We start from the raw sequence: 20752 nt of genomic DNA, 5'->3' as shown, positions 1-20752 counted from the left end.
CAAATCAAAATTTCACATGCATTAAACGGTTAATTAAAAGTGCACTTCTGCCTATATTTTATTACACTCCGTAACTTGGGATATCTCTGCTTGCGGTTTGATTGCGTTGGTTTGGCAATAGTTGAAAATTACATAATACTCCCTCCAATCCTATGTATAAGATATCATTTGTAAACTACAAATGAGGTCTTATACTTAGGACTAAAGGCAGCACTTTTTATCCCTAATATAAAAGCTAGTTAAAAATTTAATTTGATCCTAAATATAATATCACAATTCACTTTGTTCTAAATACTTATCATGTTTGCTCCTAAGTAATCCTTATCTTGATTGCATATGTTAAAGAGTTTTCATCAAGAGTTACTTTCAATACATATAATTAAGAGGGATATTTTAGAGAAAAAAATAACCATATATTACAAATAATTGACTTAATTAATTTTATTAATATTCACAAATTAGTTCTATAACTTTTGTATCAACAATCAGAAATAATATGTCCAAACAAACACCGAACAAATGATAATTTTTATCATGGGCAGGATGGCAAAAGAACAAGAATATATTAGAAGGATCACTTGTGAAGTCTCTAAAAAGATCAATCGCACACCATTACATGTCACCAATTATCCAGTTGGACTTGTGCCTTGGGTCCAACAAGTGATGTCACTTGTAGATCTTTGGCCCAATGAAGAAGTCAACATGGTTGGAATTTGTGGCATTGGGGGATTAGGTAAATCAACAATTGCAAGGGCTGTTTATAACTCAATCGCTGATCATTTTGATGGTTTATGTTTTCTTTCTAATGCTAGAGAAACTTCTAACAAGCATGGCTTGCTGTATCTTCAAGAGATATTACTTTGCAAATTAGTCATGGAGAAAGATCTTAAATTGGGAGATTCCGATAAAGGAATTTCTATTATAGAACATAGGCTTCATCAAAAGAAGATCCTTTTGGTTATTGATGATGTTGACAAATTGGAGCAATTAGAGGCTCTAGCGAGAAGATGTGATTGGTTTGGTTTTGGAAGGAGAATCATAAGTACAACTAGAAATAAGCATTTGTTAGCATGTCATGGGATTAAAAGAATTTATGACGTCATGGAATTAAATGATGAAGAAGCTCTTCAGTTGTTTAGTTGGAATGCCTTGAAAAAGGAAAATATAGATTTTAGTTACCTTGATATTTCAAATAATATAATACTTTATTCATGTGGCCTTCCACTAGCCTTGGAAGTAATTGGCTCTGATTTATGTGACAAAATGATTGATGAATGGAAATATGCATTTGATAAATACCGAAGAATACCAAATAAACAAGTTTTTGAAGTCTTGAAATTAAGCTTTGACACTTTAGAGGATAGAGAGAAGGAGATGTTCCTTGACTTGGCATGCTTTTTCAAAGGTGAAAAATTAGATGTCATAAAAACATTGCTTAGTTTCTGAGGAGTTCATCCTGAGTATATTATTGGAGCACTTATGGATAAATCCCTTGTGAAGATTGAAGAAAATCGTGTGACTATGCATGACATGATAGAAGAGATGGGCAAAGAAATTGTTGGGAAAAAATCATCAAAAGAGCCTGGAAAACGAGATAGATTGTGTTTCTATGACGACATTCTCCATGTTCTACAAGAAAACACAGTAAGATTGTTTTATATGATGTTGTTTTTTTAAAACCTTTCCTTATATGGGTTGTATAAATCATATAATGACATTTATTATGTTTGCTCTCTATTTTTATAGGGATCTGATGAGATTGAAGCTATAATTCTAGACTTACCTGAAGATAAAGAAGTTCAATAGAGTGAAAAGGCATTTAAACACACTAAAAACTTCAAAATGCTTGTGATAAAAAATGCAAGCTTTTCTAGAAGTCTTGAATGCCTCCCAAACACCTTAAGGTTGTGTTTGGTAGAAGGTATTGAGAATTAGTGATTGGGATTGTGATTGAAAAAAATCTATTAAAAGAATGTTTAGTATAAGAGATTGCTTGTTATATGAGATTAGTTAAACCCATGTATATGGAATTGGGAAATACTATTAGGGGAAGTGGTATTACTCAATCCCACCTCTATGGGTTTGCCTAATCCCATGCAACAAGTAATTACTCATATTAAATACTATTTTAATGATTTTTTTCAATTGCAATCACAATCCCTCTCTTTCATTTTCAATCTTCCTACCAAACGAGGCATAAGTGTATTGGAATGGAAGGGGTATCCTTCGAAATTTTTGCCATCAAATTTTCATCCAATAAGGCTCATCTGTCTTGACTTGTCTAATAGTTCCATTAAATTACTCCAACCACTTAATAAGGTATGTATATAATGTACTCCTCCAGTCCTTACTATAGGACCTAATTCTTGAGTTAGTTTTGGTTGTAAATATAAGATCCATTTCTCATATTTATCAATTTTCTCTAAATTACCCCTACAGATACTCCCTCAACCATAATCAAATAGAAGAAGGAGAGGGGGTATTAAGAAAGATGATTATGGTGTTTTAGGAAAATCACTTTTCTTATAATAAACTAACTTATATAACTTCCTTAATCTAATCAAATTAGTTAAATGAGTCTTATATTAAGGACCGAAGGAATATTAGGATGAGCTCTCTCTATTTTTTTTTGTTTCCTTTTGATTTTAAGAATAAATTTTTCTTTATTTTGCAGAAGTTCAAGAGTCTAAGTTGCATGAATTTTGGAAATTGCAAGTTGTTAAGACAAATATTAGATTTGTCAGAAGTTTCCAATTTGATGGAATTGTGGCTTGATAATCGTACAAACTTAACTAAAATCCACGATTCAGTTGGACTTTTGGATAAGCTTGGAGAATTTAGTGCCATGTGATGCAAAAATTTGAGGATCTTACCAACTGGTATTAAATTGGCATGTCTTAAACATCTCAACCTTTATGGGTGTTTAAGCGTTCGAAGATTTTGAGAAATATTAGACGAAATGAGGAAAATAAGAACAATTGATTTGGATAAGACAGCCATAGAAGAATTGCCATCGTCTATTTGCAATCTGATTGTGCTTGAAAGCTTAAATAGGGATGAGTGTGATAACCTTAAATAGTTGCCAGTTGTCATTTGTCTGATGCCAAACCTATGGACAATAACGTCAAACTTTTGTGAAGAGTTGAGACATTTTAAGATGTGTGAAAGTGAAAGAGAAGCATGCTTACACTGCTCAGCCATGTCGATGAAATTGGAACATGTTTGCTTCTCAAATTGCAATTTGTCAAATGGTTTTCTTGACTTTTGTCTCTCTTACTTCCCTAATTTGATACAGTTAGATCTAAGTTATAATAGTTTCACAACCCTTCCTGCCTCCATCAAAGAATGTCACCATTTGAAGTATCTTTCCTTAGATAATTGCAATATGCTTCAACATATTGAAGGGATGCCAAAAAAGCTACAAAAATTCAATGCCTTGCATTGCACATTGTTAAATGAGACGTCAAGAAGGATGTTATTGAATCAGGTCTCCATTTCTTTTCTTTTTTGTTTTTCCTATTTATAAATGATCAATTTTTGATGATTGTTAATCCTTCTCAAGCAATTCACCAATATCGAGGGAAAAGAAACTTCATTTTGTCGAGAAAAAATATCCCAGAATGGCTTGACATATATAGTTGTGGAAATTCACTATCTTTTTGGGTTCATAATGAGTTGCCAAATATTTATATGTGGATCCTTGTAAAAGACGACCAACTTTCTCTGTGCGATTGTAAATTTTCTGTACGCGTCAATAATATTGTACAAGAAATTTCTTCTGGATGGTTTTCACTTTCAACAATGAAGAGATATCACATATATCTTAGTTATATGCAAAGCATAGTTCGCAAGCTTCAACTCTCCCTCATGGATAAATGGAATCATGTCAATGTTTCCATTGAGAACAAAACACAAAAAATAAGAAGCAAGAAGGAAGTTTATTTTGCAATTCACGTGTACAAGCAAGGAAATAATATTAAGAATATCGAGTTCATGAACCCTAAAGCATGCATCGATTATTATTCATGGAAGCTAATTCAACAACCAGAAGATTTGGAGCAATTGAAAGATGCTATGAATCAAGACTCAGAATCAACTAATTATGCAGAATTAACCCAGAACAACATAAGTTATCAAGGTATCTATTGTCCTTTTTCTTTGCGCACTTCCATTGATTTCTATCCCTTTATATATGAGCTACTGTGTATGTTGGCTTTGCATTTAACTCATATAATTTGGCTTTATCATGATTAGTGTTTTCTTGTATGATGTCTCATATAGTTTAATACAAGATTTACCTGTTATGATGATATAAGAAACATCAAACTTGTGCCCTTGTTGGCAAACCTATAGATTTATAATTTGCATATATCTTGTGTATGAAATATTTTCATTGTGGTAGATATTGGCCCAAACTTTTGCTACATCTCCAAATTAAGTGAGAGGAAGGACGAGCGAGATAGTTTGATATGAAGTAAGCATAATGCCATCCTGAGGAAAATAAGGAGATGGAAGGAAGATCAATCCATGATTTTGAAGTTAAAAGATCTGACTAATGTGGTTGTGGCAGCTAACCAATTGATTGAATTGTTGGAAAGTATGCTGCATTTGAACATAGAAGAGCAAGGGTACAGTTTTGTGTTGATGGATCTCAAAATTCTAACAGATAAGGCACGACTTAAGGTTGAGTTCAAGCAATTCCTAGTTCAAAATAGGGATCCTTTTGATCATAAATCTACCCCCTTCTAGTCTAATGAATTAAAGGACACCATTGGTGAAGGTAGTTTCAGCAAAGCATCTGAAAAGCATATCTTGGATTTAGTCCGTCCAGAACTGCTCCAACATATTAAATGTATTGCAAGCTTAATATTTGTGTTAGACTATAGTTGAGAATGTTACAATGCCCACAAAAATGTTCGAAGACATGCCTTAAATGAGTTTCTGCTTCATCTTGAAAGGGAAAGATTGAGCATTGAAAATGTTTCAAAAAGGGAATGGGATAGTTTGAACTCCAAAATCAAAGGATGGATTTATCAAGTGAAAATATTTGTTAGGGTGTATATTGCAAGTGAGAAGTGGCTAAGTGAGCAGATTTTTAGAGACACTGAGGCCAGTTTGATTTGTTTTGTTGGTGTATCAAAGGCTTTAATGTTATGGTTTCTAGAATTTTGTGAAGCTATATCTATTGGTGCTCACAATTCTGAGGGAATATTTCATTTTCTTGACATGTACCAAGATCTGGCAGATCCAATACCAGACCTAGATGCCTTGTATTTAGGTGAGGTTGGTTCTTCAGTTAGAATCAAGTGTGAGGTGGCTCTAAACAGATTAGGTGCTTGTGTGGGGTTAATATTTCTTGCATTTAAAAATGTCATTGCATCAAATCCATCTCGATCTCCCTTCCCAAGTGGTGGAATTCATCCCCTAACCTATTATGTCATGAGCCATATTAGTTATTTCTTCGACTACAATAACACCCTTAATATACTGAATGGTGAAGAGGAATTAGAGTATGATATTTCACTGTACCACTCAATGAGCCATGACACATCACAAGATAGTGACATCTTGGGATCTTCCCACAGTAGTGTTTCCTCAGTCACAATTCATTTTCGATCAATCACTTCAATCTTGGAATTGAAGCTTGAGAACAAGTCCAAGTTACATAAGGAAGCTGCTTGCCAACACCTGTTCTTAATCGTCAATATGCATTATATGGCTCAAAGGATTCAAGAATCTCAATTGAAGCATATTTTTGGAGATGAATGGATTCGAAAGCACGTCTACAAGTACCAGCAACTGCATGGAACTATGAGCAAGCTAGTTGGAGTTCAGTTCTCTCTTTGCTTAAGGATAAGAGAATTCAATTATCTATGTCGTGTAATCTTCTCAAGACGAGATTGCGAAATTTCTACGTTGCCTTTGAGGATATTTATAGGATCCAAACTGCTTGGGTGATCCCAGATTGTTTACTGCGTGAGGGCATGCGGATCTCTATATCCCAAAAGCTAGTTCATGCTTATCAAGCATTCTTAAGGAAGTATTATAATTACGTAGGTGACAAACACATTAAATACAATGTTTGCGATATTGAAACTTTCCTTTTGGATTTTTTTGGGGGATCCCATAAGTCGTGGCCACATTCCAAAAGGTTTGCCTGACCCTGCTTCTATTTGAATTCTTCTAGGCATGGTATACTTGTGAAAATCATTCTTAATTCCATGTTAATGCTGGCTTTTTAATATGCAACATAAACTTGGGAAATAAAACCTTTTTTGGGTTTTAAGGTTGTAGACTTGACTTTATAGGTATTATTGAACAAGTGTATTCCTCTTTGTTGTTGCTCATTTTGGATCTTGATCTTGGTTCATCTTAAACCCAATCTGCGGCCAATCTATGACCTTAATTGGTAGTTGACTATAAAGTTGTGCTGGATTTTCTCGCCTTTGCATTATAACAAGAGTGAGGCTCACGGAGGATAGAGCTTGTCATACCTGCCTACCTTTTCGTTTGATTTAATTTGTTCATTCTACTTTATAACCAATGAGTTTTATGGAGAATAATTTTAATATTTTATAAGAAATAACTAATTTTCACTAAATTCATTATTTAATGTAAAGTTACTATTAGGTGCTTATATATCGTAGAGATGTGACGGAGTAAAAGATAAATGGTACTAATAACATATTAGAAGGGGAAAATTGGAGATGAATTCCTACTTAAGAAATTAATTGACAAATGATCTCTAACGATTTTGCACAGCTTATAACGTTTCTTGTGTGCAATTGTCTTTGTTTGTGAGACATTTTTCCTTTATGCAACTGATTTTTTTTTTGTGCAATCTATTTTTTTCTATATGCAGATTAATCCTAATGTTTTGTACAAACCATTTTCTTTTCACACAACTTAACTTCTCTTGCATGTAACTTGTTTTCCTAATACAATCTATCATAAGAACCATTTACTAATAAATTTGAGGGATTTATTCCCAGTTTTTCCTAAAATATGTAATTAATTAGATGTGTGGCTGTTAGATAGAACGAAAATGATACTGGAATAAAAAAAGACGTACATCTAAAAGCAATACTATTAGTAATTTGACTGCCATTTTCTTTTACATTTTTGACGACGACCACGATAATGTTAGGCACAGGACTGGGGATAGGGTTAGCATTGGATTAATCAAGATCTCTTCATTAATGACTTATTGGAAGAATTGATCTAGGATAAAGTACAATAATATTGCGTGACTCTTGTAGTCGACTTTACTTAACATGTTAAAATTGTTGTTGTTGTAGCATTAGCTACTACTATAGATGCTTTTGTCATTAAATTAGACAATAATTTTTGTTGCATAATTTGAGTTGTAATAAATTGAAAATATTTTGTTAATAAAATATACTACTTTTGGTTCTTAATATAAGAGTTCATTTGATTTTTATTTTGATTCTAAATATAAGACTCCAATATATTTTGTCGCTTATATTTATCCATTTTTCTAAGGTAGTCCTTGGAATAATAATAATTCTAACTAATACATTTGATTAGTAAGAATATTTTAAGAAAGATAATACCTATTTATTATAAATAATTAATTTAATTAGTTTTTTTAATCTATTAAAATTAGTCACTTAAGTGTTATATCGAGGATCACAGGTAATAAAAGGCAAATGAAGCCTTCACAAAATTCTGTAGAGATAATTCGAACTAGGAATCGAGAATAATGGGGGTAAGTGGTCGAGTTAGTTTCCTAAGCTATGCTGGACCGTTGAAAGCAATGAATGGTGAATAATTGGGTATGATTACAAATAATCCAAATAAATTGAATTTGTAACTCGACAGTAATATGATATAATTAAGATTTCAAGTCAATTTATTTTCCCCATGTTTGAGTTTGACTCTTCTTCACTTCCTATTTCTTTCTTCGGAGCCATTAACACGGAGAGAGAAAAAGAGGGGTAAAAGATTTGTAACTATAATTTTTTTTAAAAAAATATAAGTAACATTTATAAATTATTTTAAATTTTTATAATAAATTTTTTATTTTATCTTCATTAATTACTTATGTTAATACTCAACATATTTATTATCTTATTTTTGACATCACATCTTTTCATTACACATTTTCTTTTTTTATAATTTTTTTATTATAATAATTTTTTATTCCTTTTTTATACTTTTTTTCCGATAAATAATGACATCTAAGAGAAAGAACTTTTAATTTATACGTATTTATTATCTTTAACTAATATTTTAATTTACATAATAAGTTTTAATGTTGTTTATAAAAAGAGACAGTGGAAGTAATGAGTAATACAAGTGTTCATATACACTGAGTCATGTGATGGTGTTAGCTAATTTACAGCTGTACACTAAATCTAACTAATCTATTATTTACATAATTGAAGGAGTGTTTAATTTGGTGAAAATAAAACTATAAATTTAAAAATAACTGTATAATATATGAAGTAAATATATAAAAAAAAGTTTGTCTCAATTTATAAAAAAATATTTTTTTAAAAAGTATTTTTGAGTGTTCTTAAACACCTATCTAGGCTGTTAGCCATTAAGGGTGTGTTTGACAATGAAAAACAGTATTTTTTTTTTTTTTACAAATCGAGATAAGTTCCTCCGTATATTTATTTCGTACACTATAAAAATATTTTTAAAATTATGATTTTTATTTTATCTAAATATTCTCTAAGGGTCTGTTTGGCTCAATGAGAGGAAGACGAGGGGAGGGATTTTAATGGAGGGAAGGAGAGGAGAGGAGAGTGGAAGGATTTTAATATTATCTTGTTTGGATTTATAAAAAAGAGGGGAGCGAAGGAGTTTTAATATTATCTTATTTGGTTCATGAAGGGAGGGGAGAAAAAATATTTTAACATAGACAATTTTTCTCTTATTTTATTTAAGATTATTTTTTCAAATTTTATCGAATGTTTAATAAAATGGATTGTAAATAACATTTAATATATTGAGCAATACTTATATCAAAATTCTAACATACTCTAAAGCGTGAAGTATTATTGAAAAAAAGGTGAAATAAAGTTCAGATACAACTTGTACTGTATCCTATCTTTGAATGAAATATTTGGTCATGTAAAGGAGAGAGCAGCATTTGGAGACAATAAGAGAAGGATTTAAGATAGTATAGGGATATTAAAAATAAATATAGGCATAATAGTCACAATATAGTAAAATATTACCCTTTACCTTTAAATCGTCTCAATTTTGAAGGGGAGCTTGATGAATTTTTCCTCTCCTCCTAAAATTTGTATGATGCTAAATAAGAAGAAATGATTGAAATTTTTCTCTCCTTTTTCCTTTCAAATCTCTCATACCAAATGTACCTTAAATTTCAAAGGAAACACGACGGAGCTTCGTGGAAGTCTGTTCGCCCCTTCGTAGAACTGATGTTCACTACACGATTATATACTTGTCTGGACTGGTCTAACGGTGTTATAAGCTTATAATTGTCCCCGGCCCCCGCCCCCGGGGGGGGACCACAAGACAAACAAGCTCAAGCGATCCACTATGCCCAGTGGCATTTTCAATTAAAAAAAAAATACTTTAGTCCCCAAGAAATGGAACAAGAACGCAACTTGAGATTGATTTATGTAATTATTAATACTCATTTACATTTTGTAAACAATTTTACAACATTTCCATTTTTTATTATTTATGTTAAGACTGGGCTTATTTCATTTTTTTGTTAGTAAAAATCCGATAAAAATAACTCCTTTATGAGGAAGTTTCGTGGAGGCTTGGCATCGGCCTCAATTATTGATCCGTACTCTAACCCTTCAGCAGGAAGTGGGAATTAATGCATGACAGCTTTATAATCCAAGGTAACTTCTGGGAAGCTTCCTCAATTAACAAGACTATTTTGGCCCCTAACTTACGGTAGGTGGATGAGATGACCCAATAGGGTCGTACTACAATGGGTGAATGACCGCCTCTTGTTCTCCAAAATCTACCAAGAGCTTCCTCAGTCAACCTCTCATTGTTTCTAGCCCAGGGACGGCATCTTTCTCATTTGCTTTATTCTAGGCTCCTGCGAGTCTGCTAAAATTAGCAACGCACTACGTTGCTGCCATGGCTCAACCAGCAGTGTCCTCTTGCATTGATTACAAATGGAAGTATGACGTGTTTCCTAGTTTTCATGGTGAAGACAGTCGGTTAAGTTTCGTTAGCTTTCTTCGCGGATCTCTACATGAAAGAGGAATCCGTGTCTTTATGGATGATGAGCACATCAGAACGGGAGAAGAAATCACACCAGCACTTATCAAAGCCATAAGAGAATCCAGGATAGCTATCATAGTTTTCTCCGAGAACTATGCCAACTCAACATTCTGCCTGCAGGAACTTGTAGAGATTCTCAAATGCTTTAAAGAAGAAGGTCGGTTAATATATCCAATATTTTACTATGTGGATCCATCAGAGTTGCGACGTCCGAGAGCAAGCTATGCAGAGGCTTTGGCTCGATTGGAGGAAAGATTTAAGGACAATAAACAACAAGTAGAAAATTGGAGGTTGGCTTTGTCCCAAGCAGCTAATTTGAAAGGGTGTCATCTCAAAGCCAAGTATGTTTTTCTACCGTTTGCTTTTTTATTTTTCTTAAACTATTTGAATATTATTCTTCTGACTTCTGAGATACTTCTAACAACGTGACCTGATTAATTAGACGTGATTAAATACAAATCCAACATGAAATGTAAGGCTTTTGATTCCATTTTTGTCGTGTTCATTTCTTTGAAAAGCCGTGCAAAATATGTTAGTATTTGCATGTCCATGTCCTATCCTTTATTTTTTTTAATAAGATTATCTTGAAATATTTTTTTCATCCTGAAATAATTTTTTGATACACTCAAACAGCCTAAAATATATATTTTCTCATTAACACTCATCAGTGTCTTAAAATAATTTTTGATGTATTCAACATACTCTTAAAATTATTTTTTCAGTAGAGCAACTAGATTTCTAAAATAACTTTTTATTCTAATAACACCTGATATCTTAAAATATTTTTTTAGTAACAACAAGTACTCTAAACTTAAAATACTAATCACTATTTCAAAACAAATTTATGTTGATAGATGCATTAAAAATTATTTTAGAATACTGAGTTATTCTAAAAAATATTTTAAAATACAGAGTGTACCAAAATTTCTTTTAAGGTATTGGGCGGTCCTCCTTAAAAAATATTTTAGATTATTGAGAGAATAAAAATTGTTTTAGAATAATGAATGTTCTTAGAAAAAGTATTTTAAAATATTTAATGTAAAAAAAATCATCCAAACCCTTTTATTATTATTTTAGAATAATAAATGCTCTTAAAAAAAGTATTTTAAAATATTTGATGCTAAAAAAAAAGTGTTCAAACCCTTTTATTTTTAAGGTCAAAGAAAAAACCCTTTCATTTTTGACCCAAAACGATATGGTCTTAGGTGGAGGAGGACCGGGCACCATAGTCGAGAGAAAGGGTGGAGAAGAGAAACAATTTCCTTGTCCTTTCCCACCCAATGTAGAGTAGCTCTATTAATTAAAATAATTATTTTAGTAGGCATGCATGTTTGTAGCAATAATTATATATATTATTTATTGAAAAAAAGACACAAAAAGAATCTTGAAAATGACGAATTCCAATTTTAGCAGCTAATAATTCATAATACCACACCTTAAATAGATATTTTGAAATTGAAGCAAAATGACAGAAATACCCTTATGTTCATTTTTATTTTAAAATTAGTAAAATAAATTGAAAATTTGTTATTATCATCCGAAGTTTAGGAATTGAATGTTTCCTCAATATATGATTTTTTGCTCATTTCTCAAGTATTTAAATTAAAACTGTGACTTGTTAAGCTTTATTCAAAAAGTTGTGAATGAATGCTAGTTAAACTTATATATATATATATATATATTTATTTATTTATTTTTGTTTTGGCATCATATTAATAGTAAAGTATTGATGACCTAATGGCCATCCTTAAATTTGGCAGTTTTTTTAAACTTAATTTTAAAATGGCATTTTAGTTTCCTTCCCTTTAATGTATTATGAACCGTTAGTTTCCTAAATTTGGGTGTAGCATGTTGGAGTGCTTTTTTTTTTGTGTCGTTTCCCCTTATTTTTATTAAAAATTTATCTATTTATTTTTTTTATAATATGGATTGAGTGTTTTCCCTGACAATACTTACATATTTGCTTGGATAAGGAATGGGACCTTTTATAAGGATGAATAGAAGACGACAAAAGTTAGCTTTGGCACGTCATATAATTTAGTTTAATCGTGAACTTTTCTCTGATTGTTCAGGATTGCAAATGAGCAAGAACATATTACAAAGATCACCAATGAAGTATCAGCGAGGATTAATCGTATTCATAATCATTTACACGTTACTCAATACCCTGTTGGACTTGTGTCTCGGGTGAAAGAAGTGGTCTCACATTTAGATCTTTGGTCTACTAAGAAAAATAAAATGGTTGGAATTGTGGGACCTGGTGGGATAGGTAAATCAACGATTGCAAGAGCCTTATATAATTTGATTGCTGATCATTTTGAAGGCTTATGTTTTCTTCCTAATGTGAGGGAAAAGTCTAGAATGCCAAATGGTTTGGCACATCTTCAAGAGACATTGCTTTGTAAATTAGTCAAGGAGAAAGATCTCAAATTGGGTGATTTGCATGAAGGAATACCAGTAATAAAACATAGGCTTGGCCACAAGAAAATTCTTTTGATCATTGATGATGTTGATGAATTGAAACAGCTAGAAGCTCTAGCTGGAAGTTGTGATTGGTTTGGTCTTGGAAGTAGAATTGTCATAACAACTAGAAATAAACAGTTGTTAGCAAGTTCTCATGTTAAGAGCATTTATAATGTTAGGGAATTACATGATGAGGAATCTCTTCAATTGCTTTGTTGGCATGCCTTTAAAAAGGAGAATGTGGAGTCTGATTTCATGGAGGCTTCTAAGCGTGCAATACGTTATTGTTGTGGATTTCCATTAGTCCTAAAAGTGATTGGTTCTCACTTATGCGGTAGAGGAGTCAATGAATGGCACTCTGCATTGGATCAATTTAAAAGAATTCCACAAGGAGAAGTCTTGGAAGTCCTTAGATTAAGCTATGATGCTTTAGGAGAATTTGAGAAAGAAATTTTCCTACACTTGGCTTGTTTTTCCAAAGGTGAGGAATTAGGAGAAGTTAAGGGCATGTTGTTATGTTTATATGGAATCCCACTAGATAATGTTATTAATGTTCTGGTCAATAAATCCCTCATAAGGATTGAAGGAGATCAGGTGTTAATGCATGACGTGATTGAAGATATGGGTAAAGAAATTGTTCGACAAGAATCACCAAATGAACCTGGTAAACGAAGTAGGTTATGGTTCTACCAAGATATTCTCCATGTTTTAAATCGAAACACAGTAAGATCACTGATATATGAATTCTTTTTTTTATTCTTTAAAATTACGTTATGATTTTTGCATGTCTAAGTTCTAAAATTTATTGTGTAGTATTCATTTTGACAGGGAACCAATAAAGTGGGAGTCATATTTCTAGACCTACCTGAAGACTTTTCTGAAGATAATGAAGTACAAATGCAATGGAGTGGAAAGGCATTCATGAGGATGACAAATCTCAAAATCCTTGTGATAAAAAGTACAAGCTTTATTTCAAAATGCCCCACACATCTCCCGAAGAGTTTAAAGTGGTTGAAATGGAAGGGGTATCCTTTCAAATTTTTGCCGCATAATATTTGTTCAACAGAACTTATTTGTCTTGACTTGTCAGATAGTTGTTTTGATACACTCCAGCCATTTACAAAGGTACGTATGTATGTATATCTAACACTTGCCATATTTTTTCATGGTTTATGTGTCTAACTTTCTGAGAATTTATTTTTGTTTTTGCAGAAGTTCCACACTTTAAGCCGCATGAATTTTAGAAATTGCAAATTTCTACAACAAATTCCAGATTTATCTGGAGTTTCTAATTTAAGAGAATTGTGGCTTGATGATTGCACAAATTTAGTCGAAATCCATCATTCAGTTGGGTGTTTGAATAAATTGAAAGAATTGAGTGCCATGCGATGCAATAGCTTGGAGATTTTGCTTCCAGACCTTAGACTGGTATCTCTTGAGAATCTCAACCTCTATGGTTGTTCAAGTCTCTATAGTTTCCCAGAGATATTGATTGAGATGAAATATATGCGAAATCTTCACTTGGGTAGAACAGCCATTATTGTGTTGCCATCTTCAATTTGTAATCTCATTGGACTTGAAACCTTAAACATAGAGGAATGTCCTTATCTTGAGCAGCTACCAACCACCATTTGTTTGCTGCCAAATCTTTGGGAACTAAATGCAGCTTCTTCTAAAGTACTATCTCATATAAAGATGTATGAGGAAGGACAAGAAGGAAACTTGGATTGCTATGCACTGTCTTTGAAACTAGAACGTTTTTGCTTCTCAAAATGCAATTTATCAGATGACTCTCTTGCTCTTTGCCTCTCTCACTTCACTAATATGATACATTTAGATCTAAGCTTCAGTAGTCGTGTTACAACCCTTCCAGCATGCGTCAAGGAATGTCACCATTTGAAATATCTTTCACTGGATCATTGCAACCGACTTCAACATATTGAGGAGATGCCACCAAACTTGGAAAAATTCAGTGCCATATGCTGCATGTCATTGACAAAAACATCTGAAAGCAGAGTATTGTATCAGGTCTCTCTTCTTCTATCCCTCCCTCTATGTGTATATAATCATCTCCCTACATTTTATTTATTAGTTTTTTTCCCCCTTAAAATGCAATTGATAGGTACTCAACTTGCAACCTGGGAAAACAAACTTTATCTTTCCTGGAGGTAAATTCCCAGAAAATGTTGATAGTTATAGTAGGGGAAGCTGTGTGTCCTTTTGGGTTCGTGATGTGTTTCCAACAATTTTTCTATGGATTCTTGTTAAACAAGATCAGGATTTTCTCTTCAATTGTTCATTCTTGGTGCACGTCAATAATGTCAAGCTAGACGTTTCTTCTGAGTGGCTTCTGTTATCAACGATGAAGATGGGTCATTTATGTATATGCGATCTGCAAAGTATGATTCCCAAGGCTGAACTGCCACATGGAAATAAATGGAATCATGTGAAGGTTTCCATCAAGAGCAATGTCCAAGAAATGAAAAAGGGAAGGGATCAATTTCACTTAGCCCTTCATGTTTATAAGCAACAAAAAAACTCAACAACCATCCGATTTATGGATCCTAGGACAACATACATTGATAGTAACTCCTGGGAAAGATTACAACATCCACAACACCGGGAAGAACTTGAAGACAACATGCCTTACCAAGGTTGGGTTTCTCCTTTTGTTCTGTGTTACCTACTTTAATATCTTTCTCATGTCAAAACATTGCTTGATTACTAGCAATAACAACAAATCCAACAAACTAGGTGAAACAAAGATGGGGATTGAAGGAGTTGACGATAGAAACAGATAGGATCTAATTAAAAAAGAGAAATTACAAGAAATTTTAGATCAATTTTCCTTTAAAAATATGGTGATTTTGAAGCTTATTTGTTTTATCACTTGTGCAAGTTGACTATTGCATAACTAATACAAATGTAAATAGACATTTTTAACTTGAGATGATAATATTTCAATGTACTTGCTTAGACCTAGCTCCAGGTGTCGCCAATCTCAAGGCCCAGGTTTCACAAAATGAAGATGTGAACGCAGAGCGAGCGGTATTACCATCCACATGGAATTATGATGTGTTTTTGAGTTATAGAGGTGACAATGATGAATGTTCAAGTTTTGTTAGCCATCTCTACAATCGCCTATGCGGAAGGAGAATCCATACCTTCATTGACAATAAATTTCTCAAGACAAGTGAGGAAGAATTGAAAGCAATACAAGAATCCAAGACCACTGTCATAGTTATCTCCAAAAACTATGCATCCTCAACATCTTGTTTGGATAGTCTTGCCACCATTCTTGAGTGCTTTAGCATAGAATGCCGATTCGTTTATCCAATTTTTTATGGCGTGGAGCCATTAGAGTTGCGAGATCAAACAGGGAGTTACGGAAAAGTATTTGCAAGGCTTGAGAAGATATACAAACACAACAAACAACTAGTGCAGAAATGGAGGCTGGCTTTGTCTAAAGCAGCTAACCTGAGAAGCATTACCAGGTATGTCCTTACCCTTTTTCTTAATTATTCTTATTTTTGGACATTACTTTAGCTATTAATACTCCCATATCTCAAATTGGTTCATTAAACAAAAACTTCATAAATAAGACATACTACTTCCTATTCTTAACATAAGAGCTAATTGATTAATTTGAGTAAATTAAGAAAATTAGTTCAGTTAGTTATTTGTAATAAATAGGTGTTATCTTTCCGAAAATACCCTTGCTAATCAATTGTCATTTGATAAAAATATTTGATATGTGCGACTACTACAAAGACTACTTTAAAAAAAATGAATAAATATGAGAGACAAAATGGATTGAGATATTATATTTAGAACCAATTTGAAACTTAAACTAATTCTTATATTAAGAACCGAATGTAGTATCATATATAATTTATGAATATGAGTTATTGAAATTTTGATATTAGTTGCATATTAAATATAGTTTTTGATTTTATATCAATATAACTCTAATATACATTATTCTACTTTACATGGGAATAATATATTGATAAAAATGCTTTGCTACTACCGGTTAACATGAGATATATTTTTCCTGGTTCTTCCCATGATGAGTAGAATGAAAAAAGATAAAAGCATAATTTTGTAAATGAAAAGTATTTTTCATGTATTTGAATAAAAATTAATAAAATTGAATTGCAAATTCATATTAATAATATAATAAGTATTGTATATCTTGTGTTGCACAAATCAAACCAGATGTCCAAATGGAAATGGAGATCATACTTGCATTAAGGGGAAAATAAGAAAATGAAGCTCATAAGACCCCTTTTTAATTTTTTGAATTTATAATAATTTTGAATATTTATTCCAAAAACGTGCAAAACTATTTTTTAAAATTTTGAAAAGTTTAGGCACAGTAATTGAACAATGGCCATATGCATATACTCTTCCGGTTCTTAATATAAGATCTAATTGTTAAGTTAATTTTGATCCTAAATATAAGATCTATTTCTCTTATTTATCTATTTTTTCTAAATTATCCCTATGGATACTTTCTCAATCATAATCAAGTATAAAAAAGAAGAAGGATATTAAAGAAGATAATTATGGTGTTTTAGGAAAAATATGTCATATTTTTTAAATTAACTAACTTACCTAACTTTCTTAATATAATGAAATTAGTTAATAGGTCTTATATTAAGAACCGGAGGAGTATAATTGAATTCTTTCAATGATCAAAAGGCTCGGCACCAAAAGAAAAAAAAGGACAAAAAAAGGGGAACATGTTTGATTTATGTAATTATTTTAATTAATAACTGTACATGTCTGTATTACAAATTTATTCATCACTAGAATGACTTAGTAATTTTTTTAATATATGTGACTGAATTTAATATTATTTTAAAATTTTTGTAATAATTTTACCGCATTTCAATTTTTAATTCTTTATGTTAAGAATGCTATTAATTTTTATTGGGAGAAATATGTTTTGAGGGGGGGGAGCATGGCTTTTATTTCTAAAAATAGCATATCGTAATTTTTTGTTTGACTAAAAAGTGAATTTCTTCTAAATTTGTCAGTAACGCTAAAGAAGACGACCATATTATTGAAGACGTCATTTTCAACCTCAGTAGGACTAGCGGATTTTTTTCCCCCCCCTCAAAACGGTGTGGCAGGGAATGTCAAGAAGTAATCTCACTTCTGGATGTTGGGCCTAATGAGGAAGTCAAAATGGTAGGAATTTGGGAAACACGTGACTTCTCACTAATGACACGTCCTGTGAGTCATTTTATTGCTCGTCATTTTGAAGATTTTTGGTATTTTTCTCGTTCTGTGGAAATCGCCAGGAAGAGCATTGTTTTCACATTGGATGGTTTCTGTGATTTGATAAAACAACCCTGGTTCCCACAGAAGAAGATTCTCGTAATTATTGAAGAAGTTAAAGAATTGGGTAGGCTACGAGCAATTAGAGAATGTGATCGGTTTGGTAAAGGAAGCAGGATCATTTTCACCACAAGGGATAGGCAGTTGTTAATAAGTCTTGGTATCCAAGAAATTTATGATGCAGGTCACCGGCCAATGGAGCTACAGAGAAAGGAAGAACGAGGTAAGAGAAAGAAAGAAGACACTGACAGCTCAGAGACAGAAGCTGAGGGAAAGAAGCGCCATGCTTGTAACATTACGGAGCGCTTCATATGGTGAGGGTCGATTGGTATCCAATACTTTTACTAGTGGATCTTTCAGAGGGGAAATAACAAACTATGGAGGATATGAATTGGGATTCAAATTTAACAGAATCTGGCAATTCACTTGGGTCAGCCACGAGCACCATGAGTTTCCGAGGTAATTTTTTGTCCTTCCTATTTCTTTTCATGTCTGCCACTGACATTCTCTAACATAGTATATATAAGCTCTGCTGCACCACGTGGTTTTGATAACACATATAACTTGGCTATATTTGTTTTTCTTAGTTTTTGTCCCATGCAAATTTGTCACATTTGTAGCAACTTTAAAATTACAATTGATAGAAATATACTTACTTATAATGGCAAGAAGTTAGAACTATCGACCTCCATTCCTAGGCATACGTTGTACTGTTCTGTATTTCAACTGATTGAAGCACCAAAATTACCCAACACAAAAATATCTGATGTCACGTTGTTAGCAATACATTTGTATAGGCAATACAAATATACTAGTTTTATATATTTGGAATGTTTTTGCTGCCATTTTTCCAATATATGAATGCTTTAGTTCATGTCATATATGAGGATAATTCCCCTTTCTAAGTTTGTAACTTTTCATTATAGCAACAAATATACGTTTAGTTGATTCTTTTTCATCCATTATATACCTTGCTTTGAAGTGAGTTATATATTCCAACATGAACTTCGATAAGTTATTATAATGTTCTATGAACAGAAGTTATTACAGCAGTGTGATAAATTTGGACGCAATGTATATACATGAGCATGTCGAAAGAGGCAATAATGGAACATTATACTCAATTATCATGATGCCCATTCATGTGATGATCTGTACTCTTGTGAGTTCTTCCATAACTTCTTTTTCTTCTTTCGCAGTTTTCCAATTTCTTGGACACCAAGGCATGACCGTGTATATATGTTCAATTCTCCAGGGTCTTCTTCCTCTTATCTGTGAGTTGTTTTTGTATGCTTGCTTTCATGCTCTTCTGAAAAGGCACTTAAATCTATAACCCGTAATCCAGGGCCTATTTGAGTTTGGCCCAATAAACCGAACGTACAGAAAGTCTCATTAAACTAAGCTCAATCTTAACAATTCAGGCTTTTAAACTGGCCTGTAAACCCAATTTTTTTGGGCCTTTATAATAATAATAATGATGATAATCATAATCATAATAATATATATTTTTTCATTTTTGAAGTTTACCTTGGTTTTTCCCTTTAAAAAATAAAATTCTTTAGCTAAAGCTACAACCATAATTTGAACAAGGCAAAACATGAAAATAACATGAAGAAAAAAGATTAGAAATTGGTTCAAAAGGGAAGGTTACAAATACAAGTCCACCAAGATAAATCATCAGACAATTAGTTAAACTTTTATTTGAAAATAACTTAGTGTCAGAATTTAAACAAGTTCCACTAAATTTTTCTTTGCCAGGAGAAAGCATCCCGAAATGGTTTGATTACCATAGCAAGGGAAATTCAGTGTGCTTCTGGGTCTAAAAACAGTTCCCTGCAATTGTGGTGTGTGTTCTTTTTAGAGTTTCTGTCCAGCAAGAAATTGGAACACACAAGAATGGTGTAGAGATCCAGTGTATTGGATTTCACGTATGCAAGCAAGAAAATGGCATGGAGAATATTCGGTTCACGAAGCCTGATTACCCCAAGCGAAAATACCATAACTTCTACAACTGCAATAATGACTTGGAGCAAGATTTCAACTCCAGTGAGGAATTATTGGAATAACTAACTTTAATCAACTCTATGCTCAATATTTCTATTCGATGTGTTTTTAGAAGATGAGCATGGATGAACAAATAAATATTTCTATTTGCAATCTCTACATTCAATTCTTTTTTTTAAAAGTAATTTCTTATAAAAATATTAACTAGTCTGGCTAATGCACTTATTAAGGTAAACAAATATAGTATACTGACTATTTTAAATAGTAATGATTAAAAAATTATGACGCAATGTAGCAAACACTTATTTCATATAAAAAAACAAAATTAAAAAATAGTGAATAAAAATAAGAAGCCAAAATATAAATTAACGAAGTCAATAAATATTTGATCGTTTCAAAAGTAAAGAAATAAGTAATCAAAAGATGCAAAATAAAGTATGATCATGGTTAGAGTGTGCATTTTGTCTGATGGTCTTCACAAATTTGATTTCATTTCAAAATTTCAAAAATTCAATTTTGTATTTTTTTTTTTTTGGTTATGCACAGGTATCCTTTTGTTGGATACAATCTTGTTTGAGATAGTGATGGATACTAAATATGAAAACATCTCATAGTATATATTCAAACCTTGATTTGTCACTTTGTTAAGAACTAACCCTTTCCTTTGAACAAAACTCCTGTTTGTCAAATTGAC

At 32.2% G+C, this 20752-nt stretch overlaps 3 protein-coding genes across 5 annotated transcripts; all 3 read left to right on the top strand.

Annotated features, from left to right (window-relative positions):
- Positions 1-543: 543 nt before the first annotated feature.
- Positions 544-1446, top strand: LOC114747516 (TMV resistance protein N-like). The gene has a single exon (XM_028935854.1). It carries the CDS (start codon positions 544-546, stop codon positions 1444-1446), a length of 903 nt encoding a protein of 300 aa, XP_028791687.1.
- Positions 1447-10035: 8589 nt separating this feature from the next.
- LOC114747518 (uncharacterized) lies at positions 10036-20138 on the top strand. Of its 3 annotated transcripts, none has more exons than XM_028935859.1 (4): positions 10036-10586; positions 14582-14736; positions 14831-15362; positions 15686-16376. In XM_028935859.1, the coding sequence occupies exons 2-4, from the start codon at positions 14656-14658 to the stop codon at positions 16252-16254; spliced, it is 1182 nt and encodes a 393-aa protein (XP_028791692.1). In that variant the 5' UTR covers positions 10036-10586; positions 14582-14655; the 3' UTR covers positions 16255-16376. The 3 variants fall into 3 exon arrangements, with proteins under 3 accessions (XP_028791692.1, XP_028791691.1, XP_028791689.1); XM_028935858.1 differs by lacking the exon at positions 10036-10586 and adding an exon at positions 19813-20138 and having other exon boundaries at positions 14398-14736; positions 15686-16202; XM_028935856.1 differs by lacking the exon at positions 10036-10586 and having other exon boundaries at positions 14398-14736.
- LOC114747514 (TMV resistance protein N) lies at positions 10099-13618 on the top strand. The gene is made up of 3 exons (XM_028935853.1): positions 10099-10586; positions 12318-13372; positions 13537-13618. The coding sequence occupies exons 1-3, from the start codon at positions 10099-10101 to the stop codon at positions 13545-13547; spliced, it is 1554 nt and encodes a 517-aa protein (XP_028791686.1). The 3' UTR covers positions 13548-13618.
- Positions 20139-20752: the final 614 nt, after the last annotated feature.

Source organism: Neltuma alba, unplaced genomic scaffold, assembly GCF_004799145.2.
Source record: "Neltuma alba isolate B1F8T4 unplaced genomic scaffold, ASM479914v2 tig00005347_pilon, whole genome shotgun sequence".
Classification (NCBI taxonomy): domain Eukaryota; kingdom Viridiplantae; phylum Streptophyta; class Magnoliopsida; order Fabales; family Fabaceae; genus Neltuma; species Neltuma alba.
The sequence above is the reverse complement of the archived record's forward strand: the minus strand, read 5'-3'. Positions and strand labels throughout refer to the sequence as shown.